Source organism: Lissotriton helveticus, chromosome 3_1 (genome assembly GCF_964261635.1).
Source record: "Lissotriton helveticus chromosome 3_1, aLisHel1.1, whole genome shotgun sequence".
Classification (NCBI taxonomy): domain Eukaryota; kingdom Metazoa; phylum Chordata; class Amphibia; order Caudata; family Salamandridae; genus Lissotriton; species Lissotriton helveticus.
In genome coordinates this window covers 1,675,863,448-1,675,889,977 of record NC_136061.1, presented here as the reverse complement: position 1 = coordinate 1,675,889,977, position 26,530 = coordinate 1,675,863,448, and the positions used below count along the sequence as shown (strand labels likewise).

The 26,530-nt window shown below is 45.2% G+C and overlaps 1 protein-coding gene across 4 annotated transcripts in view; it reads right to left on the bottom strand.

Moving 5' to 3' along the window:
* Positions 1 to 26,530, bottom strand: part of LOC144823712 (histamine N-methyltransferase A-like) — a 396,640-nt gene that overhangs the window by 134,215 nt on the left and 235,895 nt on the right. For all 4 annotated transcript variants that reach the window (XM_078682459.1, XM_078682462.1, XM_078682460.1 and 1 more), the window contains exon 5: positions 9,675 to 9,805. In XM_078682459.1, coding sequence (XP_078538585.1) covers positions 9,675 to 9,805 — 131 coding nt within the window. The remainder of the gene's footprint in view (positions 1 to 9,674; positions 9,806 to 26,530) is intronic.

Genomic DNA, 26,530 nt, shown 5'->3' with positions numbered 1-26,530 from the left:
GAAGTGTATTCTCAGTGGGGATCAGACAATACTCTAGAGGTATGATATATCCAAGAGTTACATACTGTTACAAGGTACTTAGGGCCTCAGTGTAGTTTCTAGTCGACCTATTAACGATTTCACCTGCTTAACATATAAAAAACATTTCCCCACAGAAGGAGTTTAGGACTGCAGTTCGGGCCAGGGGGCTTTCAAAAGTATGGATTCCAAGTATGCCACCTTTGCTGACCGTAATAAATTACCTCTTGCTTACATAAGGGCAGAGCTGCATGTCATTGGCAAGTAAATTATAGGATTTACTAAGTGGAGACCATCTACTGAACACACTGTTACTGTGTCTGATATGCAGTGCTGCACAACTCTTGGGTATGCACACTGCAAAGTGCTCTAAGACACCATACTATAACCTATGACTTGACTACTACTGGCCCTGTTCCACCTTATGCTACACTAGTACAATAGGCCCACAAACATTCCCAATCATGGATGAATCTTGAAAACGCTTGCCATTTCTGACATTTGTGCTTCCCTGCAAGGTCAATGGAGAGAAGAAACCCATGTCACCATATCACAAGAGGAGTATAGAGTCTACAAACTCCATCCCTGTAGGTTCTGTTTTGGTGCATTCGCTCTGATGGCCTTTAGGTATGCCCAAGGGTAAAATATTAGACTGTGCAAAAACAACAGGTGATGGACAGAATGCAGAAAAATGTCATACATTCATCCCAGTACAGAGTTCTCGGACTAAATCCATCGTTTTTTTGCTCACCATGCCATTCCAGTTTGAACCCAGCCATATGCAAATCAGTCTTGACCCTGTGCCCCATGGGAACAGTCCAGCCCGAACTGCCAAGCCAGGATCTCCCTGGACTGGAAACAAGCATCCAAGGACCGGTTTCGGGCTTTCAGCTCTCTTTAGCCTGGATAGCTTTATTCCAGTGGCATGGAGAGCACGGGACTCACGTCTGAGCATACCCGTCCCACTCGGGGTGACAATCAAAAACAACAGGTGATGGACAGAATGCAGAACAATGTCATACATTCACCCCAGTACAGAGATCTGGGCCTAAATCCATCGTTTTTTGCTCACCATGCCATTCCAGTTTGAACCCAGCCATATGCAAATCAGTCTTGACCCTGTGGCCCATGGGAACAGTCCAGCCCGAACTGCCACGCCACGTTCTCCCTGGACTGGAAACAAGCATCCAAGGTCCGGTTTCGGGCTTTCAGCCCTCTTCAGCCTGGATAGCTTGATTCCAGTGGCACGGAGAGCACGGGACTCACGTCTGAGCGTACCCGTCCCACTCGGGGTGACAATGCAAAAACAACAGGTGATGGACAGAATGCAGAACAATGTCATACATTCACCCCATTACAGAGATCTGGGCCTAAATCCATCGTTTTTTTGCTCACCATGCCATTCCAGTTTGAACCCAGCCATATGCAAATCATTCTTGACCCTGTGCCCCATGGGAACAGTCCAGCCCGAACTGCCAAGCCAGGTTCTCCCTGGACTTTAAACAAGCATTCAAGGACCAGTTTCGGGCTTTCAGCCCTCTTCAGCCTGGATAGCTTGATTCCAGTGGCATGGAGAGCACGGGACTCACGTCTGAGCATACCCGTCCCACTCGGGGTGACAATGCAAAAACGACAGGTGATGGACAGAATGCAGAACAATGTCATACATTCACCCCAGTACAGAGATCTGGGCCTAAATCCATCGTTTTTTTGCTCACCATGCCATTCCAGTTTGAACCCTGTGCCCCAAGCCAGGTTCTCCATGGACTGGAAACGAGCATCCAAGGACCGGTTTCGGGCTTTCAGCCCTCTTCAGCCTGGATAGCTTGATTCCAGTGGCATGGAGAGCACGGGACTCACGTCTGAGGTGGTGTGGAGTGCAAAAAAACGATGGATTTAGGCCCAGATCTCTGTACTGGGGTGAATGTATGACAATGTTCTGCAATCTGTCCATCACCTGTTGTTTTTGCCTTTGTCGCCCCGAGTGGGATGGGTATGCTCAGACTTGAGTCCCATGCTCTCCACACAACTGCAGTCAAGCTATCCAGGCTGATGAAGGCTGATAGCCAGAAACCGGTCCTTGGATGTTTGATTCCGGTCCAGGAAAGACATGGCTTGGCAAATCGGGCTGGACAGTTCCCATGAGGCAAAGGGTCAAGGCTGATTTGCATATGGCCATGTCTGACCTGGGGTGGTGTGGAGTGCAAAAAAACGATGGAATTAGGCCCAGTTCTCTGTACTGGGGTGAATGTATGACAATAATCTGCATTCTGTCCATCACCTGTTCTGTTTGCCTTTGTCGCCCCGAGTGGGATGGGTATGCTCAGACGTGAGTCCCATGCTCTCCACACCACTGGAGTCAAGCTATCCAGGCTGATGAAGGCTGATAGCCAGAAACCGGTCCTTGGATGCTTGATTCCGGTCCAGGAAAGACATGGTTGGCAGTTCGGGCTGGACTGTTCCCATGAGGCACAGGGTCAAGGCTGATTTGCATATGGCCATGTCTGACCGGGGGTGGTGTGGAGTGCAAAAACATGATGGATTTAGGCCCAGATCTCTGTACTTGGGTGAATGTATGACAATGTTCTTCATTGTGTCCATCACCTGTTGTTTTTGCCTTTGTCGCCTCGAGTGGGATGGGTATGCTCAGACGTGAGTCCCATGCTCTCCACACCACTGGATTCAAGCTATCCAAGCTGATGAAGGCTGATAGCCAGAAACTGGTTCTTGAATGCTTGATTCTGGTCCAGGAAAGACATGGCTTGGCAGTTCGGGCTGGACTGTTCCCTTGAGGCACAGGGTCACAGCTGATTTGCATATGGCCATGTCTGACCCGGGGTGGTGTGGAGTGCAAAAAAACGATGGATTTAGGCCCAGATCTCTGTACTTGGGTGAATGTATGACAATGTTCTTCATTCTGTCCATCACCTGTTGCTTTTGCCTTTGTTGCCCCGAGTGGGATGGGTATGCTCAGACGTGAGTCCCATGCTCTCCACACCACTGGAGTCAAGCTATCCAGGCTGATGAAGGCTGATAGCCAGAAACCGGTCCTTGGATGCTTGATTCCGGTCCAGGAAAGACATGGCTTGGCAGTTCGGGCTGGCCTGTTCCCATGAGACACAGGGACAAGGCTGATTTGCATATGGCCATGTCTGACCTGGGGTGGTGTGGAGTGCAAAAAAACGATGGATTTAGGCCCAGATCTCTGTACTGGGGTGAATGTATGACAATGTTTTGCATTCTGTCCATCACCTGTTTTTTTTGCCTTTGTCGCCCCGAGTGGGATGGGTATGCTCAGACTTGAGTCCCATGCTCTCCACACCACCGCAGTCAAGCTATCCAGGCTGATGAAGGCTGATAGCCAGAAACCGGTCCTTGGATGCTTGATTCCGGTCCAGGAAAGAAATGGCTTGGCAGTTCGGGCTGGACTGTTCCCATGAGGCACAGGGTCAAGGCTGATTTGCATATGGCCATGTCTGACCTGGGGTGGTGTGGAGTGCAAAAAAACGATGGATTTACGCCCAGATCTCTGTACTGGGGTGAATGTATGACAATGTTCTGCATTCTGTCCATCACATGTTGTTTTTGCCTTTGTCGCCCCGAGTGGGATGGGTATGCTCAGACGTGAGTCCCATGCTCTCCACACCACTGGAGTCAAGCTATCCAGGCTGATGAAGGCTGATATCCAGAAACCGGTCCTTGGATGCTTGATTCCGGTCCAGGAAAGACATGGCTTGGCAGTTCGGGCTGGACTGTTCCCATGAGGCACAGGGTCAAAGCTGATTTGCATATGGCCATGTCTGACCGTGGGTGGTGTGGAGTGCAAAAAAACGATGGGTTTAGGCCCAGATCTCTGTACTGGGGTGAATGTATGACAATCTTCTGCATTCTGTCCATCACCTGTTGTTTTTGCCTAAAATATTAGACTGACATTGTCTTTTGTGCACCTAACTCAGGAGCTATGTTAATATCTTCTCAGATAGATACATCATTCAGTGGCATTGACAAGAGTGCTGCGCATATGAATGTAGGCTCCTTGTGAAACAGTAGGAGATGGTGCTCAAGTTAATCTGTGTCTGCATGTTCCAGAAGGATATTCAGCATGCTTCAACATGGCATGTTTTTTAGATGCACCATCCTTGCCAGAGCACTAAATCTGCTTCTGGCATTCATGTTCACTCCCTCTTTGATTTTAATTGCTAAAAGAGGCATGGGCTTAACTCAACAAGATAGATGCTGGACTCCAGCAGCCACATGATACATGTGTTTTGAACGAACTTCAGAACAACAAAATGCCATTTTCCCTGGCATTTACCAGAAATCCTATGTGTGAACATGAGTGTGGAGTCAACCTTGCCATCAGCAGGAGTGACATAGCTAGACCATTTGCTGCCCATAGCGGCTACTGCTTTTACCACCCGGCGGCCATAGGTTAAGAGCAGGGGGGTGGTGGCAATTCCTGCATTCGTTTGCTGCCCTGCGATGGCTGAAGGTAAGAGCAAGGGGGCGCCTCTCTCTTGCGATCACCAGAGCAAATAACTGGATCATCGCTATACACTTTCTTAGATGATGCAAAAACATAGAAAGGCATGCAAAAGGATTGACTTAATGTTAGAACCTTGACTGTACGGGTTAGAAAGGGATTTTCCATAGGTTTGAGTGTCCAGAATGTCATGCCAATGGGCAGGGTAGGATGAGTACATACCCTGAGAGCAGTGCAAGGAACTCTAAGTATTAAGAAACTCAAATGCTGGTAGCGGAGAAGCACTGACAAGGCATATGGGCATTATCAGTAAAGGGGGCAACCTTTGGCTCTTACCAGTGACTGGTACTAGGCAAAAGTTGAATGTGATGTACCAAATACACAGGGTGGTGAGTGCTATAAGAATGTGGCAAGAAGAGTTATATGACTAAAAGAAAATGGTGGGTCAACCGTTGCTGCAGAAGTGGGCAGCTTTGACTTAGTCACACTCTTAATCAGGGAGACATTTATGGTGGTAACTAGTCACACTGGTGATGTGCATGATGCTGAAAGTGCAATCAAAAGGGATGCTGTGAGACAGCACAATGTTTAGAGCAGCCAACAGGGCAATGATGATTACAGGGAGATCTCATTGTCATCGGTTTTGTCGGTTCAATAGTGCTAATGAGGGAACAGTTATTGTCATTCTATTGTTGTAAGTATACAGACCTGCTCTATATCTTATTAGTAAGATAATCAATCAATCAGTCATTTGTAAAGCGCACTACATACCAGCGAGGGTCTCAAGGCGCCTGGAGGGTGCCGCTACTGATTGAACAGCCAGGTCTTGACCATCCTCCTGAATGCCGGCAGGTCTTGGGTCTGTCGTAGGCTCAGTGGGAGGGTGTTCCATGTCTTGGCGGCGAGGTTGGAGAAGGATCTCCCCCCGTTGATAGTTCTTCAGATGCGTGGGATGGTGGCGAGTAAGAGGTCGGTGAAGCATAGCTGGCGGTTGGGGATGTAGAAGGAGAGCCGTCTGTTGAGGTAGGCTGGCCGGTCTTGTGGAGTGCCTTGTGTGCGTGTATGAGGAGCTTGAAGGATATCCTCTTGTGACAGGGAGCCAGTCCAGGTACCTCAGGTGGGGGTGATGTGGCAGTGACGTGGTATGTCGAGGATTAGTCATGCAGAGGCATTTTGGATGCGTTGTAGTTGTTTGATGAACTTGGTTGGGGCTCCCCCGTAGAGAGCGTTTCCGTAGTCGAGTCTGCTGCTGACGAGGGCCTGGGTGACTGTCTTTCTTGTATCTGTCGGGATCCATCTGTAGATCCTACGGAGCATGCAGAGGGTGCTGAAGCAGGTGGAGGAGACGGTGTTGACCTGCTTGGTCATTGAGAGCATTGAGTCGAGGATGATTCCCAGGTTGCGTGCATGGTCGGTGGGTGTTGGGGCTGCTCCCTTTGCCATCGGCCATCAGGAGTCTTCCCAGACTGAAGGGGTGGAGCCGAGGATGAGGACCTCTGTCTTGTCGGAGTTCAGCTTCAGACGGCTGGTCTTCATCCAGTCGGCGACGGCCTTTATTCCTTCGTGGAGGTTGGCTTTGGGGGTGATGGGTTCCTTGGTGAGGGAGAGGATCAGTTGAGTGTCATCGGTGTAGGAGATTATGTTGAGGTTGTGCTTTCGGGTGACGTGTGCAAGCGGGGCCATGTAAATGTTGAACAATGTCGGGCTGAGGGAGGATCCCTGGGGTATGCCGCAGATGATCTCGGAGGCTTTGGACCGGAATGGGGGGAGGCGGACGCTCTGCGTTCTGTCTGCAGAGGAAGGCGGTGGTCCATTCCAGAGCCTTGTCTCGGATCCCTGCGGCATGGAGACGTGCGCGTAGTGTGCGGTGGCAGACGGTGTCAAAGGCGGCGGAGAAGTCTAGGAGGATGAGTGCTGCGGTCTAGCTGTTGTCCAGCAGGGTCCTGATGTAATCGGTGGCGGCAATGAGGGCAGTCTCGGTGCTGTGGTTGCTGCGGGACCCTGACTGGGAAGGGTCCAGTATTCTGTTTTCTTCGAGATATCGGGTTAGTTGTCTGATGATTTTCTCAATGAACTTGGCCGGTAAGGGGAGCATAGAGATGGGCCAGAAGTTATTGAGGTCTCTTGGGTCTGCCTTGGATTTTTTCAGTAGGGCGTTGATCTCGGCGTGTTTCCAGCTCTCTGGGAAGGTTGCGATCTTGAGGGAGAGATTGATGACATTGCGCAGGTGGGGAGCGATGGAGCTGCTTGCTTTGTTGAAGACGTGGTGCGGGAAGGGATCTGACGGAGAGCCGGAGTGGATTATGCTCATGGTCTTGATGGTGTCCTCGATGCTCACGCTGGCCCAGGCTAGCAGGGGGTCATGGTCGATGGTGTGCGGAGGTTTTGTTGTGTTGCTGTCTGTTAGGTCTGTCTGGATGTCATAGCTGTAGTGGATGTCTGTTATCTTGAGGTGGAAGAAGGTGGTGAGGAAGTCGCACAGGGCTTGTGACGGCGGGATGTCGTTGGTGTTGGAGCTGGGGTTGGAGAGTTCATTCATGTTGTTGAAGAGCTCCTTGCTATTGGGTGCATTGTTGTCGAAGCGCTCTTTGAACGCGGTTCTCTTGGCAGCCCTGATGAGGTGGTGGTGGTTGCGGATGGCGTCCTTGTGTCGTGCTCGGTTGTCCAGAGTTTGTTTGCTGTGCCATTCACTGGTTATAGTGTGCAGAATGGTGACGATGTGTCTCCAACTATTGTGCATGGTGTACTGGGTGAGAATACCAACCTGTACCCAAGCCATCTGCCACCGTTGAAGTATTACAAAAATAATATAAAGGGCTATACCTACCAATAACCCAATCCCCATTTACCAAATAATCAGTCAGTTGGCAGTGAAGAAAGTTCAATCATTTATTAAGCAAAGTACTCAATAGAGGAGCATCTCCAACCTTCACCCATCAGGTGCGCGGAAAAGACTGCTGGATTACATTCAAACAGAAGGATATATACTTTCAGTTCAACACATAGAATCACTGTAAAAGGAAAAACACCAGTTGGCCCCTGGGCCCTCAAGGAAGGACCATATATGGCACACATGATTAGTTCAAAGCTTTACTATTTATTACTGGGAAGGTCAGGAAGGGTTACTCCCTTTCGTCTTGGTGCCCGGGAGTGTAGGCACGGCGCCTCCAGGAATGTGCTTATCGCACCCAAAGCCAGATGTGAGCTTGAGTCCCAGGACATAGAGAAAGCAGTTTACTTTCAGCTGCGCTCAGTAACTCAAATGAACGGAGGCTTGACAACTACTAGAGAGTGACACATGATCACAGCTCGTGTTCGAGTCAGAAGGAAAAATGGCGTCTGTATGATTCTCGGCCTACTCTGTTAATACTAGAAACACAGGGAAAGAATAAACCTTTTCCTTCCAGTTAATGCATATACGAGTTATGTTATGTGCATATCAAACAAAGACGATATATAGATACAGCATGCTAACATAATATATGTCTGATACTCCTCATGCAGGGGAAATCTAATTTGTATCCCTCACCGTGTTCCAATTGGACAAAACTGTCTTTTAGCCATGGCGTCTGCCTTTGCCCTTACACTGTTTCTTTGCATGCTTCAGAGGATGGACCTAGCGAGGTAACATATGTGCCCATAGATTATTGCCGGTACCATAAGCAGTGGTGTATCTGCTAGGGGAGGCGTATAGGTGCATCTGTGAGAGGGAACTGCATATATGGCAGTCACACATTCCCTGAGTTAATGTCATCTAACCAGCTGTTTCAGGATGGTGGTGTTGCAGGCCAGCGTAGTGATGAAGCTGCTCCTTCACTCTAATGAACTGCACCCGTCACAATTAGGCAGGTACTTTTTAAACCAGTGCTGATATATTATCAGGACATGGGTATCCCTCTCACTATGACCAGCACACTCAGAAATAAACCGTTCCAAAAAATTCAAAACGTCTGTGGCACAGCCCAGGTTCAGGTCTATTTGATTACTTTTTAATTTGGAATCCAAATGAGCATGTCAAAACACAATCCAGAATGACGCATACTCCATCAACATTAGAGCAACCTAGTAAATATTTGAAGATACAATGAAGCCATACCATCATCCATTTTTTGCTCCCAAATTGTATATAAAGACAGAAGGGTCATCAATTGATAGATATATTTTGTGTGCTGAATTGCATAGTAGTTATGTTTCTCCTTGAAGGGGGTGTCCTTAGTAATTCAAGATAACGAGTCACTTGTTGATGGTCATTTTGTGGTGCATCAGACAGACATGCAGCAGGTCCTCTGCCTTTGGAGGATCTCCATTGCTCCTACATATGCTACTCCCGGCACTCACAACTGCCCTTTTGCCACCTTTTCACTCTTATTTTTTAATTATTTCTGTAAAGGGCCTACAGAGACACACTATTATCAGGCAGCTCACTTCTTTCCCATTTCATTACATTTCATGCATACTTTATTTCTGCGATCCTATAACGCTATATTTAAAGTAACATTTTAAAGATGACCTCCGTATGTTGTATGGCAGCCATCTTTGAAAAGGTTTATTTTGCTTTAAGAAAAAAGCAAAAATTCGGTGCCCATCTATGGGAAAAATAGCATTGGCATAGACGATAGGCTCCCCGGAGGAGGGGGGGGGGAGGTGAGCCTTTTTGCTTTTCCCAAAGCTTGTTATTTTTAATTGGCAACCCTTCCAACGTGGTCAGTTGTTTCTGAAAAGAAAACATATGGTCCTGTGGCACATTTTGTTTTGTCCATGTCTGTAGGGATAACTGTGAATTGTCACATGGTGTTTTCTCCATGTGTGTGAGGTTCATTGTTATTTGCCATTTGGAAAATATACATCGGGCCCTTTTACAGTTGTCCTCTTAGTGCCTGAAAAGCAGCCTGGTGTGGTGGACAAGGCAAAGCTTTTATTGACTGCTGGGAGTCAATCGTGGTTTCCATGCTCTGAATGGGGAAGGGGAGCTACAAGTTTGGAGGGCAGGAGAACTGCAGATTTATAAGAGTTCTTCCATCCTGTCAAACTCTCAGTGACCCTGGCTTTTTTATATTTGCTATAGAAATTTTCTTTTCAAGAATATGGCCTGTCATTTTAATGTGTATATCCCTTTGATTTGCCAAACCTTGATTTCTTTATTCCAGTGTTCATATACCGTGTGGATATTTACCTGAATCATGTGGATAAAGTCATATTTGATTTGATCTTTTTTATCCTCCATTTCACTTTGATATTCTTCCACAGTCATTTCATTCCAGGTGAAATGTATATTTCCAAGATGTGATGTTTTGGAGACAAGCTCTGAAATAAAAAATATATATGTGCTTGTCTTTAATATTTTTCTTCTCTAATTCATTCTAGAAATTCATCTAGCTCATTCGGAATAGTCGAGAGCTTCATAAAAAATGCTTTAACAGCAATAAGGTATTTCAGGTGAAGGGTCGGCTTACCTGAGGCTCTTCTCTATAAAGTGTCCACGTGCTAAAGCAGATTAATGGGGTTAAGGTTGAATAGCTGAGACAAGGAGAAAGCGGGTTTATAATAACCCATGACTATCCAAAGTACTGTAAGAAGAGGGAAAGGATAGGTCTAATGAAAGAAAGAGCAACGATTGAGAACGGATCAAAGTACATATAGAAATGTCATTTACCACACACAAAGCCTTGCTTATAGAACTATTAAAACACCCCAGCTGAGTTAAGTTTACAGTGAAAACAGTTGCACTCCATAGAAATTGCAATTGGAAACCCATTGTGTATTTTGAGACTTAATGCAGATAACATTGTCGTAGACTGTCTATTGGTGTTGTGATCGATTAAACGTTTGAATGGCCTAGTTGGCACAAACAGACTATGGTCCAGCTCATAGTTAAGGGTACATTTGGATCTGTATGCAATCTCATCTTGGCATCGAAATCAGAATTGTGAGATTTGCCATAAATATTGGGCCCCCACCATTTCCCATTAGTAAATGTCAGCAGGTCAAACCAGCAAAACTGAACAGGTGTACAATATGAGGTAAATTTCAATACCCATAGAATGTGGTGTAGAAAATGCAAATTCTGCATGTTTCGGAGGAAAACTCAGGATAAGAGATTATTGTATTCAGCAATTAACTCAATCTTTTCTGGAATTAATGCATTTACATTTCTCTCGTGAAGTCCAATGAAGACATCAGTTCACTTTTTACTGCAGCAGCCAAAGGCTGCTCACTCATTGCTTAACAATCTAGATCTCTCACTGCAGGAGTGTTTGTATTCTGCAGCCATAATAAATTAACATTCAATGTTGTGGTCCAGGAAAGGGGGACTCCCCAAATGAAGGGTCAAGCCAAATAGGGGGAGATGACTTTAGGGGTGACATGTTTGGAAAAATGAAGCAAGCATATAAAAAAAACAATGGTTGATGTTTTCAGTCTACTGAGAGGGTTGTGAAGCTAAATGGCAACTTGACTTGAAGTCAGCATCTGCAATATTAAGGGTTGAAGTGGCTTGGTGAAGACCACATGACTGGTGAGCTGAAGTGGCAGATGCATGTGTTCTGGGAAAAGACTTAGTAGCTATGGAAGAGTGTCTGAGGACAACACATAAACAGGTTGGATAGCAAATGGCACACAAGAAAGCAGAAAGAAAGCATGGTAAACCAGAAGGAGGGAATGCTCTACAAATGACAAGTGGAGGCCTGATTCATAAGGGTAAATGTACCCTTCTATGTAAGTTTACTGTTTTTGGTATTCACAAACAAGTTTTATTTTTATGTATTTATTTATAACTTTTTTTTATTGTGTGAACTTGACCCTAAAAGGGTATTAGCGTGCTTTACAAATAGTTCAGTAAGTTGAAAATAGATAACCAAGAAACAGAAACCTGACATTGTCCGTTGCAAATCAAGACTGGGACAGTGAGTTACAAATCGGGACTCAGACAGCGTGTGCAAGCCCTGGTTGGAGAATTGTCATATCAGTATCCAGAGAATGAGTCAGTGGGTTCAGGTTAGAGACTTAGGGCCCGATGTAGGTAAATCTGATTTACCGACTCTAGAATACCGAATTTTACCGATTCGGTATTCTAGATTCGGTAAATCAGATGTAGGAAAAAATTCGGTAATTTTTACCGAATCTGTATGATTCGGTAATCACCGAATCGGTATTTACCGATTCAGTAATTGCCATTGATTCCTATGGGCCTTGAGGCCCATAGGAATCAATGTCAATTACCGAATCGATAAATACCGATTTGGTAAAATTACCGAATTTGCAGGGGGGACAGGGTGTCACTATGACACCCTGTTGCACTCCTGATTCTGGCTTGTGTGCCATGTGACACACATACATGCCCTTAGGGCAGGTATGTGTGCCACATGGCACAGGTGTACATGCACAGGTGTGCATGTACACAGGAATTCGTTATTTACCATGACATAGTATGTCATGGTAAATAACGAATTCTTAAGGGCCTGTGGCACTATTTTAAGTGCCACCTACATCTAGATTCACCGATTCAGTAAATTTACCGAATCGGTAAATTTACCGTTTCGTTAACATTTGGGCCCCCTACATCTCACAAACCAAATACCGGTCGGTAACGGCTGAAATTGGCCGTTACCGACCGGTATTTGGTGTTCTAATTCTGGCCCCAGTTCATTAAAAGTAGTTTGACTTCTTTTTTTAATGAAGTGATCGAAGGGATCAGTCTGAATTCAGGGGGCAGGGAGTTCCAGATTCTAGGGGCCAATCCGGAGAAGGCTCAGTTACACGTTTTCTTTTTCTGAAATGTTTGAGGTTTCAGCAGTAAGGTGGTGGTGCTTCTAGATGATCTTCCACTGCTGGACAGTTCCAGTTTGTCAGCTAGGTACTTCGGTGTTATAGGGCTTTGTGGGTCAAGCACGCATTTTTCATCTGAATCCTTTCCTCATAAGGGAGCCAGTTTGGTGACTTCTGGTCTGGAGTGATGTGGTTGTACCTTTTCAATCCAGTCATGAGCCTTGCAGCAGAGTTAAGGGATGCCCCTAGTGGAGCCAACTTGGATCTCAGCAGACCACATAGGGTAGCACTTCCACAGACTAATCTGAGGATCACTAGAGCTTGCACTGCTGATTTAAGGTTGTCAAGGGTGAGGAAGGGTTTTATTTTTCCTAGAATGCTCATTTGAAAGTTTGCTCCTCTTGTGGCTGAGCTGATGTGTTCCTGCATATTGAGATTCTTGTCAAGTGTAATTCTATAATGTGTGGAAGGTAGTTGAAGGCTGTTAAGTGTTTCATCCAATCATTGGTGTTGAGGGATCTTTTTGGTGGAGCAATTAAGAGGAATTCGGTTTTGAGGGAGTTCAGTTTATGGTGGTTCATGGTTAGCCAGTTTTATCTTTTTTTGCAGAGATGTGTTGAGTAGACGGATATACCCAGGGGAGGAGATTTTAAGGTATAGTGTGGTGTCATCTGGATTAATGTGGTATTGTACAATGAAAAATTTCAGAATTTCAGTTAGAGGTTCAATGAACAGGTTAAAGAGAGTAGGTGATAAGGTGGACCCCTGAGGTATCCCTAAATTGACCAGAGTGGTTGTGGGCAAGGATTGGTTAACCTTAATCCTTTGAGTTCTGTTGTGTAGAAATGAGGTGAACCAATGTAGGACAACCAATGAATAATCCCATTTTGTGTTCAGATAATTCAAGGAGGCTGTCATGTTTGACCTGTGTTGAAGGCTTGAGGATAGGTCAGAAGGATTAGGAGTCAATATTTGTTCTGATCTAGCATTTTAAAAACATCATCAACTGTGTAAGGACTGTTTCTGTGCTGTGACCCTGACAGAAACGGGATTGGAATTGGTCAATAAAGTGGAACTGGTCAATGTGATTGCATAGCTGAGTATGTTTGTATTTCTCAAGGAGCTTTGCCAGAGAGGGGATAGTGGAGATGGGATGGAAGTTATCTGGGTTTGTATGATATGCTATGGTTTTTTGTAGAATGGGGGTTACCTGCCCTGTTTTTAGGCAGTCTGGTAAAGCCCCTTGGATTAGTGAAGGATTCACTATCTTAGTCCAGAGAGGGAGTAAATAAGTTTTAATCTCCGCGAAGATGTTAGCTGGTAGAGGGTAGCAGAAGTGGTTTGTCGGTTTAAGTGTTAGGCTATTAAGAATGGCATTTTCCTCAAAGGTTTTGAAACTGTCCCACGATGTGTTGTTTTTGAGAGTGAGTCCTTTTAGTTCTGGGTGCTGAATGGTCATATGCAGGCTTCAGCTATTCGGGGGCATCATTGGGAGGAGTTCAATTGCTGTTTGGATATCACTTTCAATCTTTTTAGACTTTGCAACATATTTGCTTCCTTCTTTCTTGAAGTTTGTCTGCTGAAGTGATCCCATTGTGCAGGGGTTGTTTTTTTTTTAGTAGATTGATGTTTGATAATTTTGAAGTTTTCTTGGATGATTTCTGGCTTAGTCTAGTTGACCTCTGAAGAAATTTGCTATTTGAGTTTCTGATGTGATTAATGTATGTGTTCCTCAGTGATTGCAGGTGCTTGAGGTGTTCTAGGGATGGTGAGAATCTCCAAACTCATTTGGCAAGTCTCAAATTGCGTCTTTCTTCCTTTGGGCTCTCAATGTACCATGATTTGGACTTTCTAGTGGACAGTCTTTATAGCTGTAAGGGCACAACTGTATCAAGAATGGTTGTCATTGAGTTGTTGCAGTGTTTTGTAAGGTCATGGACATCTGACATGTCCGCTGAAGGAGGCAGGACGTTATTGCTGAGGGATGTCAAGTCTTTAAGGTCTATGTCGCGAGTGATCCTTTTCCATTGTCTGGATTTCTTTATTTGCGGTTTATGTGTCCTCACTGATTTGGTGATGAAAAAGGGTTGTTCCAATGAAGGTTGAAGTCCCCGAGGAAGATCTGGGAGCAGTGTTGTCCTACGTTGGTAGTGATTACTTCCATGATTTGTTAAATGAATGAGAGGTTGTCGCGTGGAGGGTGGTAGATCACGTGTACTGTACATAGTGGTTTATTGTTAACTGCAATGTTTATTCAAAGGTATTCACAAGCAGATAACTCAATGGTTTGCAACTGATTCACCGCAAGGTTACTGTGGTGTATGCAGGCAATGCCTCCACCAATTCTGTTCGATTTGTTTGATCTTCTAATGTCATAGCTGGGTGAGACTAGGACTGGTGCACAGGAGTCATTTAGCAAGGTTTCTGTTAAGAGTAAGAGGTCAAGCTTGTGGACAAGGATGAGGTCAGCAATGTCCACTGCGTGTTTCATGGCCAATCTGCAATTTGTAAACATGCATTTTGGGTGTGGTTTGGTGTCTAATGAAATTGTCTGTACAATAGGGACCTGCTTAAGGCTGGACTTATTTACTTCTCTGGAATTAGGCCTTTGTTCTCTGTGTGAGTCTGAGACAATTGTTAGTATGGGAGCCAGGTTGTCTGTGTTTTCGTGGTGTGCAGGTTTATATGTGAGGAGAAAGGAGTGTATGTCATTGTCTGATAGTGGATTTGTACGGCTGATGGGCCTCGTGGATGTGTTGTGGTAGTGTATAGATTGCCATCTTGTGAGAGGGGGTGGTGAGATGGATGCCAACCTGTTGTAAGGGGTGCCTGTTTGTGGTAGTTGTGAGTGATGTGTGTTGGGTTGTGGACTGATGCACCTATTAGTTTCTGGAGTTATTTTGGCAATCTGTTATAGGCCAGCTCCTACGTGATATTTATTAGGCTCTGTAGGTCAGACTGGAGTTGGTGGAGGTTTGTGTAATTTTGTCAAGTCTAGATTCTATTGAGGTGTGGGCGCATGTGGTCGTGGTTTGGGGAAGAGAGCCAGCAAGTGGGGTTGTGCTCTGGCTTGTGTAGTTGGGTTGGTGCTGGTCTGAGAGATGGTGAGGGGGAGGTCTGGCTGGAGATGGTTTTAGGCTTGTATTCTGAAATCGGGGGTGTAGTCAGGGTGGTGAAGATATTTTTGTTGTTGTGTGACTCGATGGCCCTTGTGATAGCAGTTATTTGTGGGTGTGTACTGGTTTGGTGATTCGATGGGAATGATTCTGACCCATCAGTATGTGTGTAAGAGTTGTTATTGTGTGGGCTGATTGCTGTGGTGGAGTGTGTAGGTCCTAAGGATGGACCCTTTAATGTGGCTAGCCTGGGTGAGGACACTATTTGGGGCACCTGCAGGTCAAGTGTAGATCTAGGATGATCTAGAGAGAGGCCTGAGTCCTTATTAGATACTGCATGTTTGATGATAGTGAAGAATTTGTTGAATAGATGTAGGTGGTGGTCTGTTAACTGGATAAGGATTATCTCCCTTAATTGAGCTTGTATCAGAGGGACTGGCTAGATAGATCTATTACACAAGAAGAGGTAAAATTGGCTATTAAGGGTAGTAAGAAGGGTAAAGCAGCAGGACCTGATGGCCTGCCTGCTGAGATATATGAGTCCTTAGAATTGGTTCTTGTCCCCTGTTTAACCTCATTATTTAACCGGATCCTTCAAGATGGTATTTCCCCTCCAGCCTCTTGGGATAAAACCTCGATCACATTGATACTAAAGTCAGGGAAACCGGCATCAAATTGTGGGTCATACAGACCAATTTCGATATAATATGTCGACTACAAAATCTTTACTTCTGTGATGTCCAATAGGTTAGGGTCGGTGGTGGGAGACATCCTACACCAGGACCAAAAGGGGGTTCGTTAAGGGCAGGCAACTGTTCGATTTAACCTACGATTTGATTGGAGCTATAGACGTAGCATCCACCTGCTCTATGCCCTTGGCAGTTCTCACTCTTGATGCTACTAAGGCCTTCGACAGGGTGAACTGGTCATACCTGTCGGGGGTCTTGGGTAAATTTAACATCGGTGAAAAGTTTTGGCGTACTGTGAGGTTGCTTTATCAAAACCCTTCGGCGTGCCTCTTGGTGAATGGTGCGGTGACAGATCCTTTCAACATCACGAGGGGAACTTGTCAGGGGTGCCCACTTTCCCCTCTCCTATTTGATCTATACATCGAACTATTTGATCAGAATTTGAGAGATGACATCAACATTAAGTCGTTCAAAAATGGAGAGTGGGGAAAAAAAGTAGCCCTCTATGCCAATGATATATTGATTTTTTTCATCAGAGCTTGTCTCTGCCCTCCCCGCGTTCATCAAACTCGCCCACGATTTTGGAGAAATCTCAGGGTACGAGATTAATGCTTTTAAAACGGAGATCATGGCCTGGAATTGTGGGGGTGGGGGAACGCAGATCAGCTCCAAAATGCGATATTTAGGAATCACCATTGTACAAGACATAAATAAAATTGTGGAATCAACTTTCCTACCAGTAGCTAAAGATTGTAGGAAACTCATGAGAACATGGTCTTCTTTACGTTTGTCCACTCTGGGGACAATTAATCTCATTAAGATGTCCATCTTGCCAAAGGTCACCTTTCTGTTTAACACCATTCCTTTATATTTTGAACCTTCACTTTTAGTTAAGCTGCAGAGCGACATAAATTCATTTATTTGGGCACAACATACACGCAGGATTGCATGGAAAAAATTAAGGTGGCGCAGGGAAAAGGGTGGCTTAGTAGCCCCTGGTCTTCAATTGTATGCATGGGCATTCCAACTGACCCACTCCTGCATGCTTTTGAAGACACCTACGAGTAGTTGGATAGGCTGTATGTTTAGAGCCATGCTTAATGGAGCGAGCCTCTCTTTGGATGGTTTTTTGTTTAAATTTGGAGACCCCAAATTAAAAAATTAAAATAAAAATAAAAGTTCTACAAGTGATGTCTAAAACCTGGTTTAAAATCCGTAGTTCTGTTTCACTGGGCTATTTTTCTAGTAGAGCACCTCTTTGGGATTCACCTGGGACCCCGAGTTGGCTCAAGGATAGCCTTAAAGACAGGACGGGATTAGATCTTTCAAAGTTTAAATATCTGCAAATGACCAGCTGGGGTCAGGCACAGTCTGTAACTAAGAGTAGATTCCTAGTGGGTGGAGGAAACCAGTTTGTGTTCCAGCTACTTGATAAAAGCCCTTTTAAAAAGGAGGTCTCCTTCTGGTACCACGCAATGTTGGAGGAGACGGACGGCGATTTTCAACTAGCCGAAAAACTCTGGGGTAGCTCCTTTTTAGCTCAGGATGTCACTAAACTTTGGTTGGACTCCTTTAAAACTCTGTGGAACATTGTAAAACCAGCCTGGCTACGTCGTAACCATCTATTTACACTACACAGGGCATATTATTCACCGATGAGACTCTCAAAATTTTCACTGAGCTCGCCGGTATCCTGTCCAAGATGTGGAGAAAATATGGCTTCGGATCTGCATATGTTTGTAGATTGTCCAATTCTGTCCCCTTTTTGGGGATCAGTAAACAGCTTCTTGTCTACCTCTTTGGATCGGCAAATCACGCTAACTCCAATACACATAATTTCTGGATTAGTGGAGGGAGTATTAGGTCCAGCCAAGAAGCTCAAATTTTATTCTATTTTGTTGGCTAGCAGAGAAATCTGCAGAAAGTGGAAGGATTCTTCGCCACCTACTCTACAAGATTGGCACATATCGCTACTACAAGTTGCTAAATTAGATCTAGCAAGGCCTGGTAGCCATAATAAGAGAGCTTTTTGGCATCTTTTGAATTGGGGCTGACTTTGAGAGTCTCTGAGGGTTTTTGTTTTCCCCCGGTCCGATTACGTTGCCCTGGCCTGTAAGCCTTTTCCAATCAGGGGGTGTTTGAATGGGTAAACACATTTTACAACGCAACTGTTACAACAAAGTACCTTTACGACGCAACCATTACAACGCAACTTTTACAACGAATTGCGCTGGGGGGGCTCTCGGATAGGGAATAGTTTCCAACACCTTCCCTACTATCCACGGGGGCTGGAGTTGGAATAGTAAATTAAACTATTCACTATCCAGCGCCCCCCAACGCAAGTCGTTGTAAAAGTTGCGTTGTAAAACTTGCGTCGTAAAGGCATGCGTTGTAATAGCATGCGTTGTAATGTCATACATCCGTTTGAATGTGGCTAAATATAACGCCTGTCAGCTTACCCGTTCTTGGTCTTTGTACGTGGGTCTGTATGGGGTTTTGAGACACAAACCATGGGCATCGCCTAACTTTATCTAAGGCCCTGCCACCCAGTTGTCTGAGATGGTGTGTCGCCCCACAGAGAATTGAAACAACTTGAACTGGGTAGTAAAATGAGGACAAAAAAAGAAAAAAAAAGGATTATCCCATTGTTATGAATGGAGATGGTTATTTTTGCATTGAAGGCGGGTGAGGGAGCAACATATAGTCTTAGGCTATGTGACGTTTTCCTGGATGTAGAGATCAAGAGCATCGAGTAGAGGGCTTTCCTCAATTGAACTCTTTTTTGGTGTAGAAGATGAGATCATTCATTAAGGTTCCTTTAGATGTGCAGAAGTAGGGCTCAGAGATTAGGGTTTCTGGGTGCAGATTGAGAAGTCTGTGTTTGAAGTTCTTGGAGTCCTTTTTTGTTAGATTGGACAGGTATTTAATTTATGGGTATTGCGGTAGTCGAACTCCAGGTAGGTGTTTAGTGCAACGTGTGAAACAGGATCCATGTCTGATAGGGAGTTGGATGCAAATGGACTGTCCAAAGAAGAAAGACAGGTTGTATTGTGGTTTGAGTGGTGCATAGCAACATACTGTCAGAGCTGGGTAAAACGTGAGGTAATGAATTAGATTAAAATCACAGGTTATGATCCTGGAGTTCTATAGTCATTGCTGTTTTGATGACCAAAAGCATGATCCTCAAAATGGCAGTGCGGACCGTCCTGGGGTGACAGAAGTACCATTAGGCAGGTTTGAGTGTATAGAAAAAGGGGTAGGAGATAGGAGATGATCTTGATCTGATCAATACCAAAGGGGTTCTGAATAAAAGCCCAGTTAAAATACGATATATTCTCTCTATTACATTTGACTTCATGTAGCTTCTTTGAGAAATGCTTTTCTGGCAGATGTATGAGTTGGGGGAAGAAGTTGCCTCTTATCACGTTTGACTTTGTGTAACTTGGTTGGCAATTGTTTATCTGGCAGATGTATAAAAAAGGGCAAGAAGATGGCGTAATAGTTAATAGTAAGTTTACGAATAGAGATTGCGTAATAGGTTAGTTTACAACTAGAGAGACTCCATGGTAAGGGCAGAAACTCTACAAAAAATATAAGACAGGCTTATCTTTTACAGGCAGAGTTTTCTGCCCGATTGTGGAGTATCCCTAGTCATAAACTTACTAATAACTCATAGTATTATTCTGATTAAAATATTGTCAACCACCAAAATTATTCACTGCAATGTAGAAAAACGTTTGTGAGATGCTGAGTTTGTGTACGAGTCAGCACAATCTCAACTGAATGAGGGACTACCACAATAAGCAAATCCAAAGGGAACGATGCACAGAGTGTTGAACATTGCAAGTACTCAGCCCTAGTCAACTGATCTGGGTTTAATCCATCATCATTCTTTAGCTCACTCCGCCACCCCAGTTCAGACATGGCGATATGCGAATCAGTCTGACCCTGTGCCTCATGGGAACAGTCTAGCCCGAACTGCCAAGCCATGTCTTCCCTGGACTGGCAACAAGCCTGGTTCACTAAGGTAAATTAAACATTTTGTGTACACTTACTACTTTTAGATATTCACAAACTACACACCAGGTTTTGTGACTCTGAACTCCCTATACTTACGTGTTTGGAATTCTTGGTCTGAAAACTCTGCACACATAAGTAACAGGGAGTGCGGAGTCTTATCATTCTACACATAGTTAGTGACTGACTAAAAGTAGAAGTAGTAAACTTACAAAAAGTGTAAGCTTACATGTGTGAATCAGGGTCCCTATATGTGACCCTTCCTTTGCAATCTCTACACTGTGCTGAACAGCAAGACAAACTGCTACAACTGACTTCAGATATTCAAGACATGCAGAAGCAGTTAGATCTAATGCGGCAGAAAAATAAGCCATGGTTCTTCTGATTTTCTCATGTTCTTGAACAAGCACAGAGAATGTTCATTCTTCTCTCTCGTGGCAGAATAGACAGGAATCTTTTTGAAAATGTTACATTCTTGGAGAAGGTGCACGACAGAGTTTATCTCTGAGCATGAGAAAGACACCCATGCATTCATCTTCAAACTGCACAGAATTAGAAACAACGCTGTGAGGAAGTCTCAGTGAAGGCTTAGCAAAGAAGGAAAAGCGTTGAATCCACTGTTCACTATTCCAAGAAGCCAGGAACAATCTTACTTCTCTTTGTGTGTTTGGAGTATTCAGTCTCAGTATTGCAGAAACATGTTCTATCTTGCCCTGTTTTCAATATGGTGACTCAAATAGATTATTTCTTTCATACAAGAATTTTCGTGAGAGACACTTTACAAGCATTATCAGCATGATGGTTCTAGAACCCAAGTGCATCCAACTTGCAATCTTTTGTTTTTGCTGCAACCAAATAATCAATATATTTCACGATCACCAAATTACAGGGTAGCTTCAGATTTTCTAATTCTTCTTTACAATTTAATTAAAGATTGAGGGGCTTTCTGCATACCTTTGTAGGATACAGCACCAAAAGAACTTTATTGAGGATCTGAATGTGAAAAGACATTGGCTATCTTCATTAAGAGGAATGGAGACGAATGCTTGGCATAATTCGATAACTGTATCATTTGGCATCTGCAGGAATCTGAACTATAATCACAGCAGGATTGAGTACCACAGGACAATGTGGAACAGCAATTTTGTTGATATGTTGAAGATCTGGAACTACCCTGTATTTTCCGCTTGTTGTTTTTAAATTCCCATCACAGGGTAATTACGTGGACAACCAAGCACTTCCTCTAGAATTCACTGTTCTATAGTCTTTTCAGTTATGGGCTTCATTCCCTCCTCTGCTTCTCATGTAAGATTACATTGAGGAGTTTGAGGAAAGGTTGCATTAATATCACTGAAGTTTTTACTGACTCTGCACTTTTAATTAGTCCCATCTTTTTACATGTAAAATTCACTGTCTCAAACTAAGAAGCAAATCACATATTTTTTTTCCTTTTTCAAATCTATTTATTGAAAGGTTGAAATCTTATACCACAGCATGGAGACATATGTATGTATGTATGTAAAACCTTGTTGTAGAGCGCAACTGTCACCCGACGGACATCCTGGCGCTGTGATTGAGCAGGTCCCACACCACAGTTAAAAAGCCTTGTCAGAAGGAAAGGAGGGTCTATACTAGTCTAGGGAACAAATATGTTTTTAATTCTTTTTTAAAAGACAGAAAGTTTTCAGCGCCCCTAAGAGACCGGGGTAAGTCATTCCATAGCTTGGATGCCGTAAAGCCAAAGGAGCGGCCCCCCATTCGCTTTCTTCGAACCTTAGGAACAATAGCCAACGAAGCGGAAGCTGACCGAAGGGCTCTAGTGGGAGTGTACCAGGAGAACAGCTCCTGTAGAGGTAAAGGCCCCAGTCCATGCGAGGCCCGAAAGGCCAGACATAGAGCCTTAAACTCGATCCGCTTGGGGACAGGAAGCCAGTGCAAATCTCTGAGTGCCATGGAAGATGAGTCAGAACGACGACGGGAAAGTGCTAACTTGGCCGCGAAGTTCTGTACTCGTTGTAGTTTTCCTATTGCTGTGATGGGTGCCCCCAGAAGCAGTGCATTGCAGTAATCCAGTCTGCTTAAGATGACGCTGCGCACTACTTCTGGTCTCGCATGGGCAGGGAGCAGAGGAAGGATCTTCCACAAGGTACGCAGCAGGCCCATGCAGGTGGAAACTGTTTTGTCAATAAAACCATCTAGTTGTAGGTTTGGTTCCATTGTTACCCCCAGATTCCGGACAGATGTAGCAACAGCCGGGGTGCCTTGGAAGGAAGGAGGCCAAAAATCCTGAGGTAGTGGTCGAGGGACTCTATCCACTGAGCAATACAGCACCTCAGTCTTAGCGCTGTTAAATTGCAGCGAGTTGTTGCTCAGCCAGGTGGCAGTGGTGACCATGCAACGGTGAAAGGTCTCTCGGGACACCGCATTCTCCCCCTCAAAGGAGAAGGTGAGCTGGGTGTCGTCAGCATAGTTGGTGACTGAGATGCCAAAAGATTTAATTAACTTGACCAGGGGTTGGAGGTAAAGATTGAAAAGAATAGGGCTGATGGCCGAGCCCTGGGGAACTCCCTGCCCAACCCTTTTGATGGCGGATTTAAAGGGGGGCAGGGCCACCACCTGCTGTCTGTTGGTCAAATATGATACCAACCAGTCCCGAGCCAAGCCCGACACACCAGCTTCCTCCAACCTCCTGGTCAGGATGGCATGGCTGACCGTGTCGAACGCTGCAGACATGTCAAGTAGCACTGAAAAGGCCGCTTGTCCATAGTCTGCCCGCGAACGAAGGTCACTCAAAACAGTCACCAAGGCCGTTTCAGTCCCATGTGCTGGTCTGAAGCCGAACTGCGCCGCATCCAGACAACCATTAGCTTCCAAAAAACTGGATAGATGTTTCGTAACCAGTTTTTCCAGAATCTTGATTGGAAAAGGAAGTAATGAAATGGGCCTGTAGTTGGCGGGGCAGGAGGGGTCCAGTGATTCTTTCTTCAGCAATGGGGAAACGACCGCCATCTTCCAACTATCTGGGACCTGTGTGGAAACAAGAGATTGGCAGCAAACAGCGTGGAGAGGCGGGAACAACTCTTCCCTAAAAGCTTTCCAGAGTTTGTGCGGAAGTGCATCAAGTGGGGAACCCGATGAAACACTGTCCGCTAGAACACCAAACTCTGCAAAAGACGGAAGAGGGAAATTATCCAGCCTAGCTTTCCCAGTCTCCAACTCAGATGTAAGTGAGTGGTCGGGCTCTATCGTCATAGGGCCCAGGTTACTCAAGATGGTCGCGATCTTGTCTTCAAAGGCCGAAGCCAGTGAGTCGCAGAGTACCTGGGAGGCTGGGATAGCTGCGATGACATGCGTTTCAATAGTATACATCTTGCATTATAAGCTGCACAAGTATAGTGGGAATGTTAACATTGTGCATCACATTTCTAGTAGCATAGCGGCTAAGATTGTAACTGTATCTTGCTAAGGGAGCAATAGCTGTGGCAATAGAAAAATAAGGGGCAGGAAAGAAAAATAGAGAAGGAAGAGAAGGAGCCAAGAAGGGGGAGGGGGGGAGGTTTCTCAAGTAGGACCAACAAGGCCTCCTATAGAGGGTTAAGGGGTAGATTTGGGTTCTCTGTAGTTTCAAGCTGGGAATTTTTCTGAGGGGTTTCAGCACCCTGGACTAGCGAAAGGTCCTTAAAAAATTGGAGGTCACAGAGCCAAGGAGGGGTGAAGCAAATGTGTTCAATGCGTGGATTTGAGTTCTGTGTGTGTCACCTGACATGAAAGAAGTTCCATTGCCATAACATGGCAGAGACGAGTAAGCCATGGAGCAATAGAGGGTGCGGAGGTTTTCTTCCAATGGAGGGCCAGTAATTGTTTAGCTGCACCGAGCATATGTGAGATGAGTTCCCAATCGGAGTGGGTCATGGCATTGAGTGCTGGAGGCCATTCTCGATATATACCCAGGGTGTATGTGTTTGCTATGGGGAAGCCGATGGTGTCTTTTATGTGGCTCAGAACTTCTTTCAATAAAGGGTCAGTGAGGGACAGGACCACCAGATATGATTGCAGTCCCCAGTCAAAGATTGACAGTGCCAGAAAAAGGAGAGGAGGCAGGGAACATCTTTTGCAAGTGCAGGGGGTGTAGTACCATCTAGTCATAAGTTTATAAGCAGTTTCACGCTTTTGTATATTTTGGGAATTTTGTGCCATAACTGCTCCCATTGTTTTGAGGGGATCTCCTCTGTAGCGTCAGCATGCCAGCGTGTTTGGTATGAGTGAAGTCTGGTCGGGGTAGAGTGTTGTAGTACTTGTTAGGAGTGAGAGATCAAGCCCTACGAACCAATATAGGACCGCACTAGTGATTCAAAAGAGGTGAGTGGCCGAGTTGCCCCGTGAGTGTCCAGTGGTGTGAAATTTAGTAATATTGCAGTCTAAACTCGTCCGGTAGTTGAAACCTGGGTTTGCACTGGTTGAATGCTTGAACATATCTCCCTCAAAGAGATCTTGCATCGTACAGCATTTTCCCTCTTCATGTTGAGAGGATTTACGGCTATAGAGTTGGAGGAAAGTCGGGTTTGTGCGCCAATGGAATGTTGGTAGAGGGAAAGAAGGTGAGGCCTCTTTGTACTGCGATTTTGTCACAGATGTCTAGGACTGTTTTCAAGGGGGTAAGCACTATGAGGCCGGGCATGCTGCGGGAGCCACGCCAGGTTCCAAAGCGGTGTGGAGGCTGCCGCCCGATCCATATGGAACCTGTACTTCTCACATTTACGGACCACCAATTCCAAAATAAATCGGAGGTGTGAGCCCAGTAGTACTACAGGAGATTGGGGAATGCCAGGTCACCCCCATCTCAAGTAGCAAGAGGAGTTTATTGGGAAAGCATGGATGCTTCCTGCCCCAAATAAAAGCGGTAATGTCCCGCTGTAGACGCAGTATGTCTGCCTGTGGTATAGGGGTTGCCAGCATTTGGAATAAGTATAGGATTTCTGGCAGAATAGTTATTCCAGAGCCAGGATATTCAAAGCAGCTTTCAAGTTTGTAGATCTTCTAATACTGATTTCCTACACTCCGGCCACTTTGCCTGGGTCCATGTTGATAAAGAGGGGATTAGGTTCAGCCCGAGATAGCGGAGTGAGTGTGGAGCCCATTGAAAAGGGGTGGGTGATTGCAATTCCGGCATATCCTAATTAGGAAATTATAGATTTAGTGCCCGAGATTTGGCCAAGTTGATTTTAAAACCTGAAGTTACCTCAGAAGAGTGAAGGAGTGATATCAATGCGGACAGCAAGTTTCTAGGGTCAGTCAAGATAAGCAAGAGATCGGCAGCAAATAGTGCTACTTTGTGCTCCGTGCCTCCAAAGGGGGTGCCATTGATGTCTCCAGCTTGTCAGATAGTGATTGCAAATGGAGCAACCACGAGGGCAAACAGTAGGTTCAAGAGAAGGCATCCCTGCCTGGTGCCCATATGTATGTATGTATGTATGTATGTATGTATGTATGTATGTATGTATGTATGTATGTATATACACACACTGGGTGAGCTGGCCGTTAACCCTGATCTGTGCCTGGGGAGAGGTGTAAGAGGCCATAATTGGAGAGAGCATAGCCAGGTACAGGCCTATTTTCTGGAGGTCCAGGCAACACGGTTGAATGCTTTTCAGCATCTAAAGAGAGTAAACATGTGGGGATGAGCTTTTTCTACTAGGTGAGCCACATGGTGTATGTTGTCTGCCCCCTGGTGCATGAACACAACCTGGTCCGGATCGATCTGGCCAGGTAGATAGGGTTCCAGTTGATTTGCCCGAATTTTAGTGTACATTTTTGCATTGGTGTTGTGAAGGGTGCTAGGGCTGTATGATGCACAGAGAGGGGTCTTTTCCGGGCTTTGGAATAACGGCAACCTCGGCCATGGACATAGTTGGAGTGAGGCCCGTGCTTTCATAAAATGAGTTAAAAAGTCACAGTAAATGGTCCTGTATTTGAGGCAAAAACATGCGATAAAATGAGACCGGGAGGTCATTTGGGCCTGGAGTTTTACCAATTGAGAAGTCTTTTAGCGCCCTTCTGAGTTCAGTTAAGGCAATTGGTGCTTTAAGAAACTGTGAGTGGTGTGTGTCAAGGGGGGCAAAACGAACATGCAGATAGGAAGGAGTTTATTTCTGTTAGGGAGGAAGGTTTTTCTCATATAGGGCGGTGTGAAAAGAGTCGAACGCTTGTTTTTTATCATGTTCCGAACTAGCCCACGTATACTCCACACTTTTAACCTTTGTGCCTCTGGCTCTTGCCACCCACCTACGTAGCTGGTGCACAAGAACAGATCCCACTTTATCTCCCCTTCATAGTATCTCTGGTTCAGTCAGTGCCAGCAGTGACCATTTTGCCTTGTTTATCGGATGCACCCTCGGTTGGCCCTGGAGCATGGAAAGTTGCAGTTTGTGGACTCTAGAGGGCGC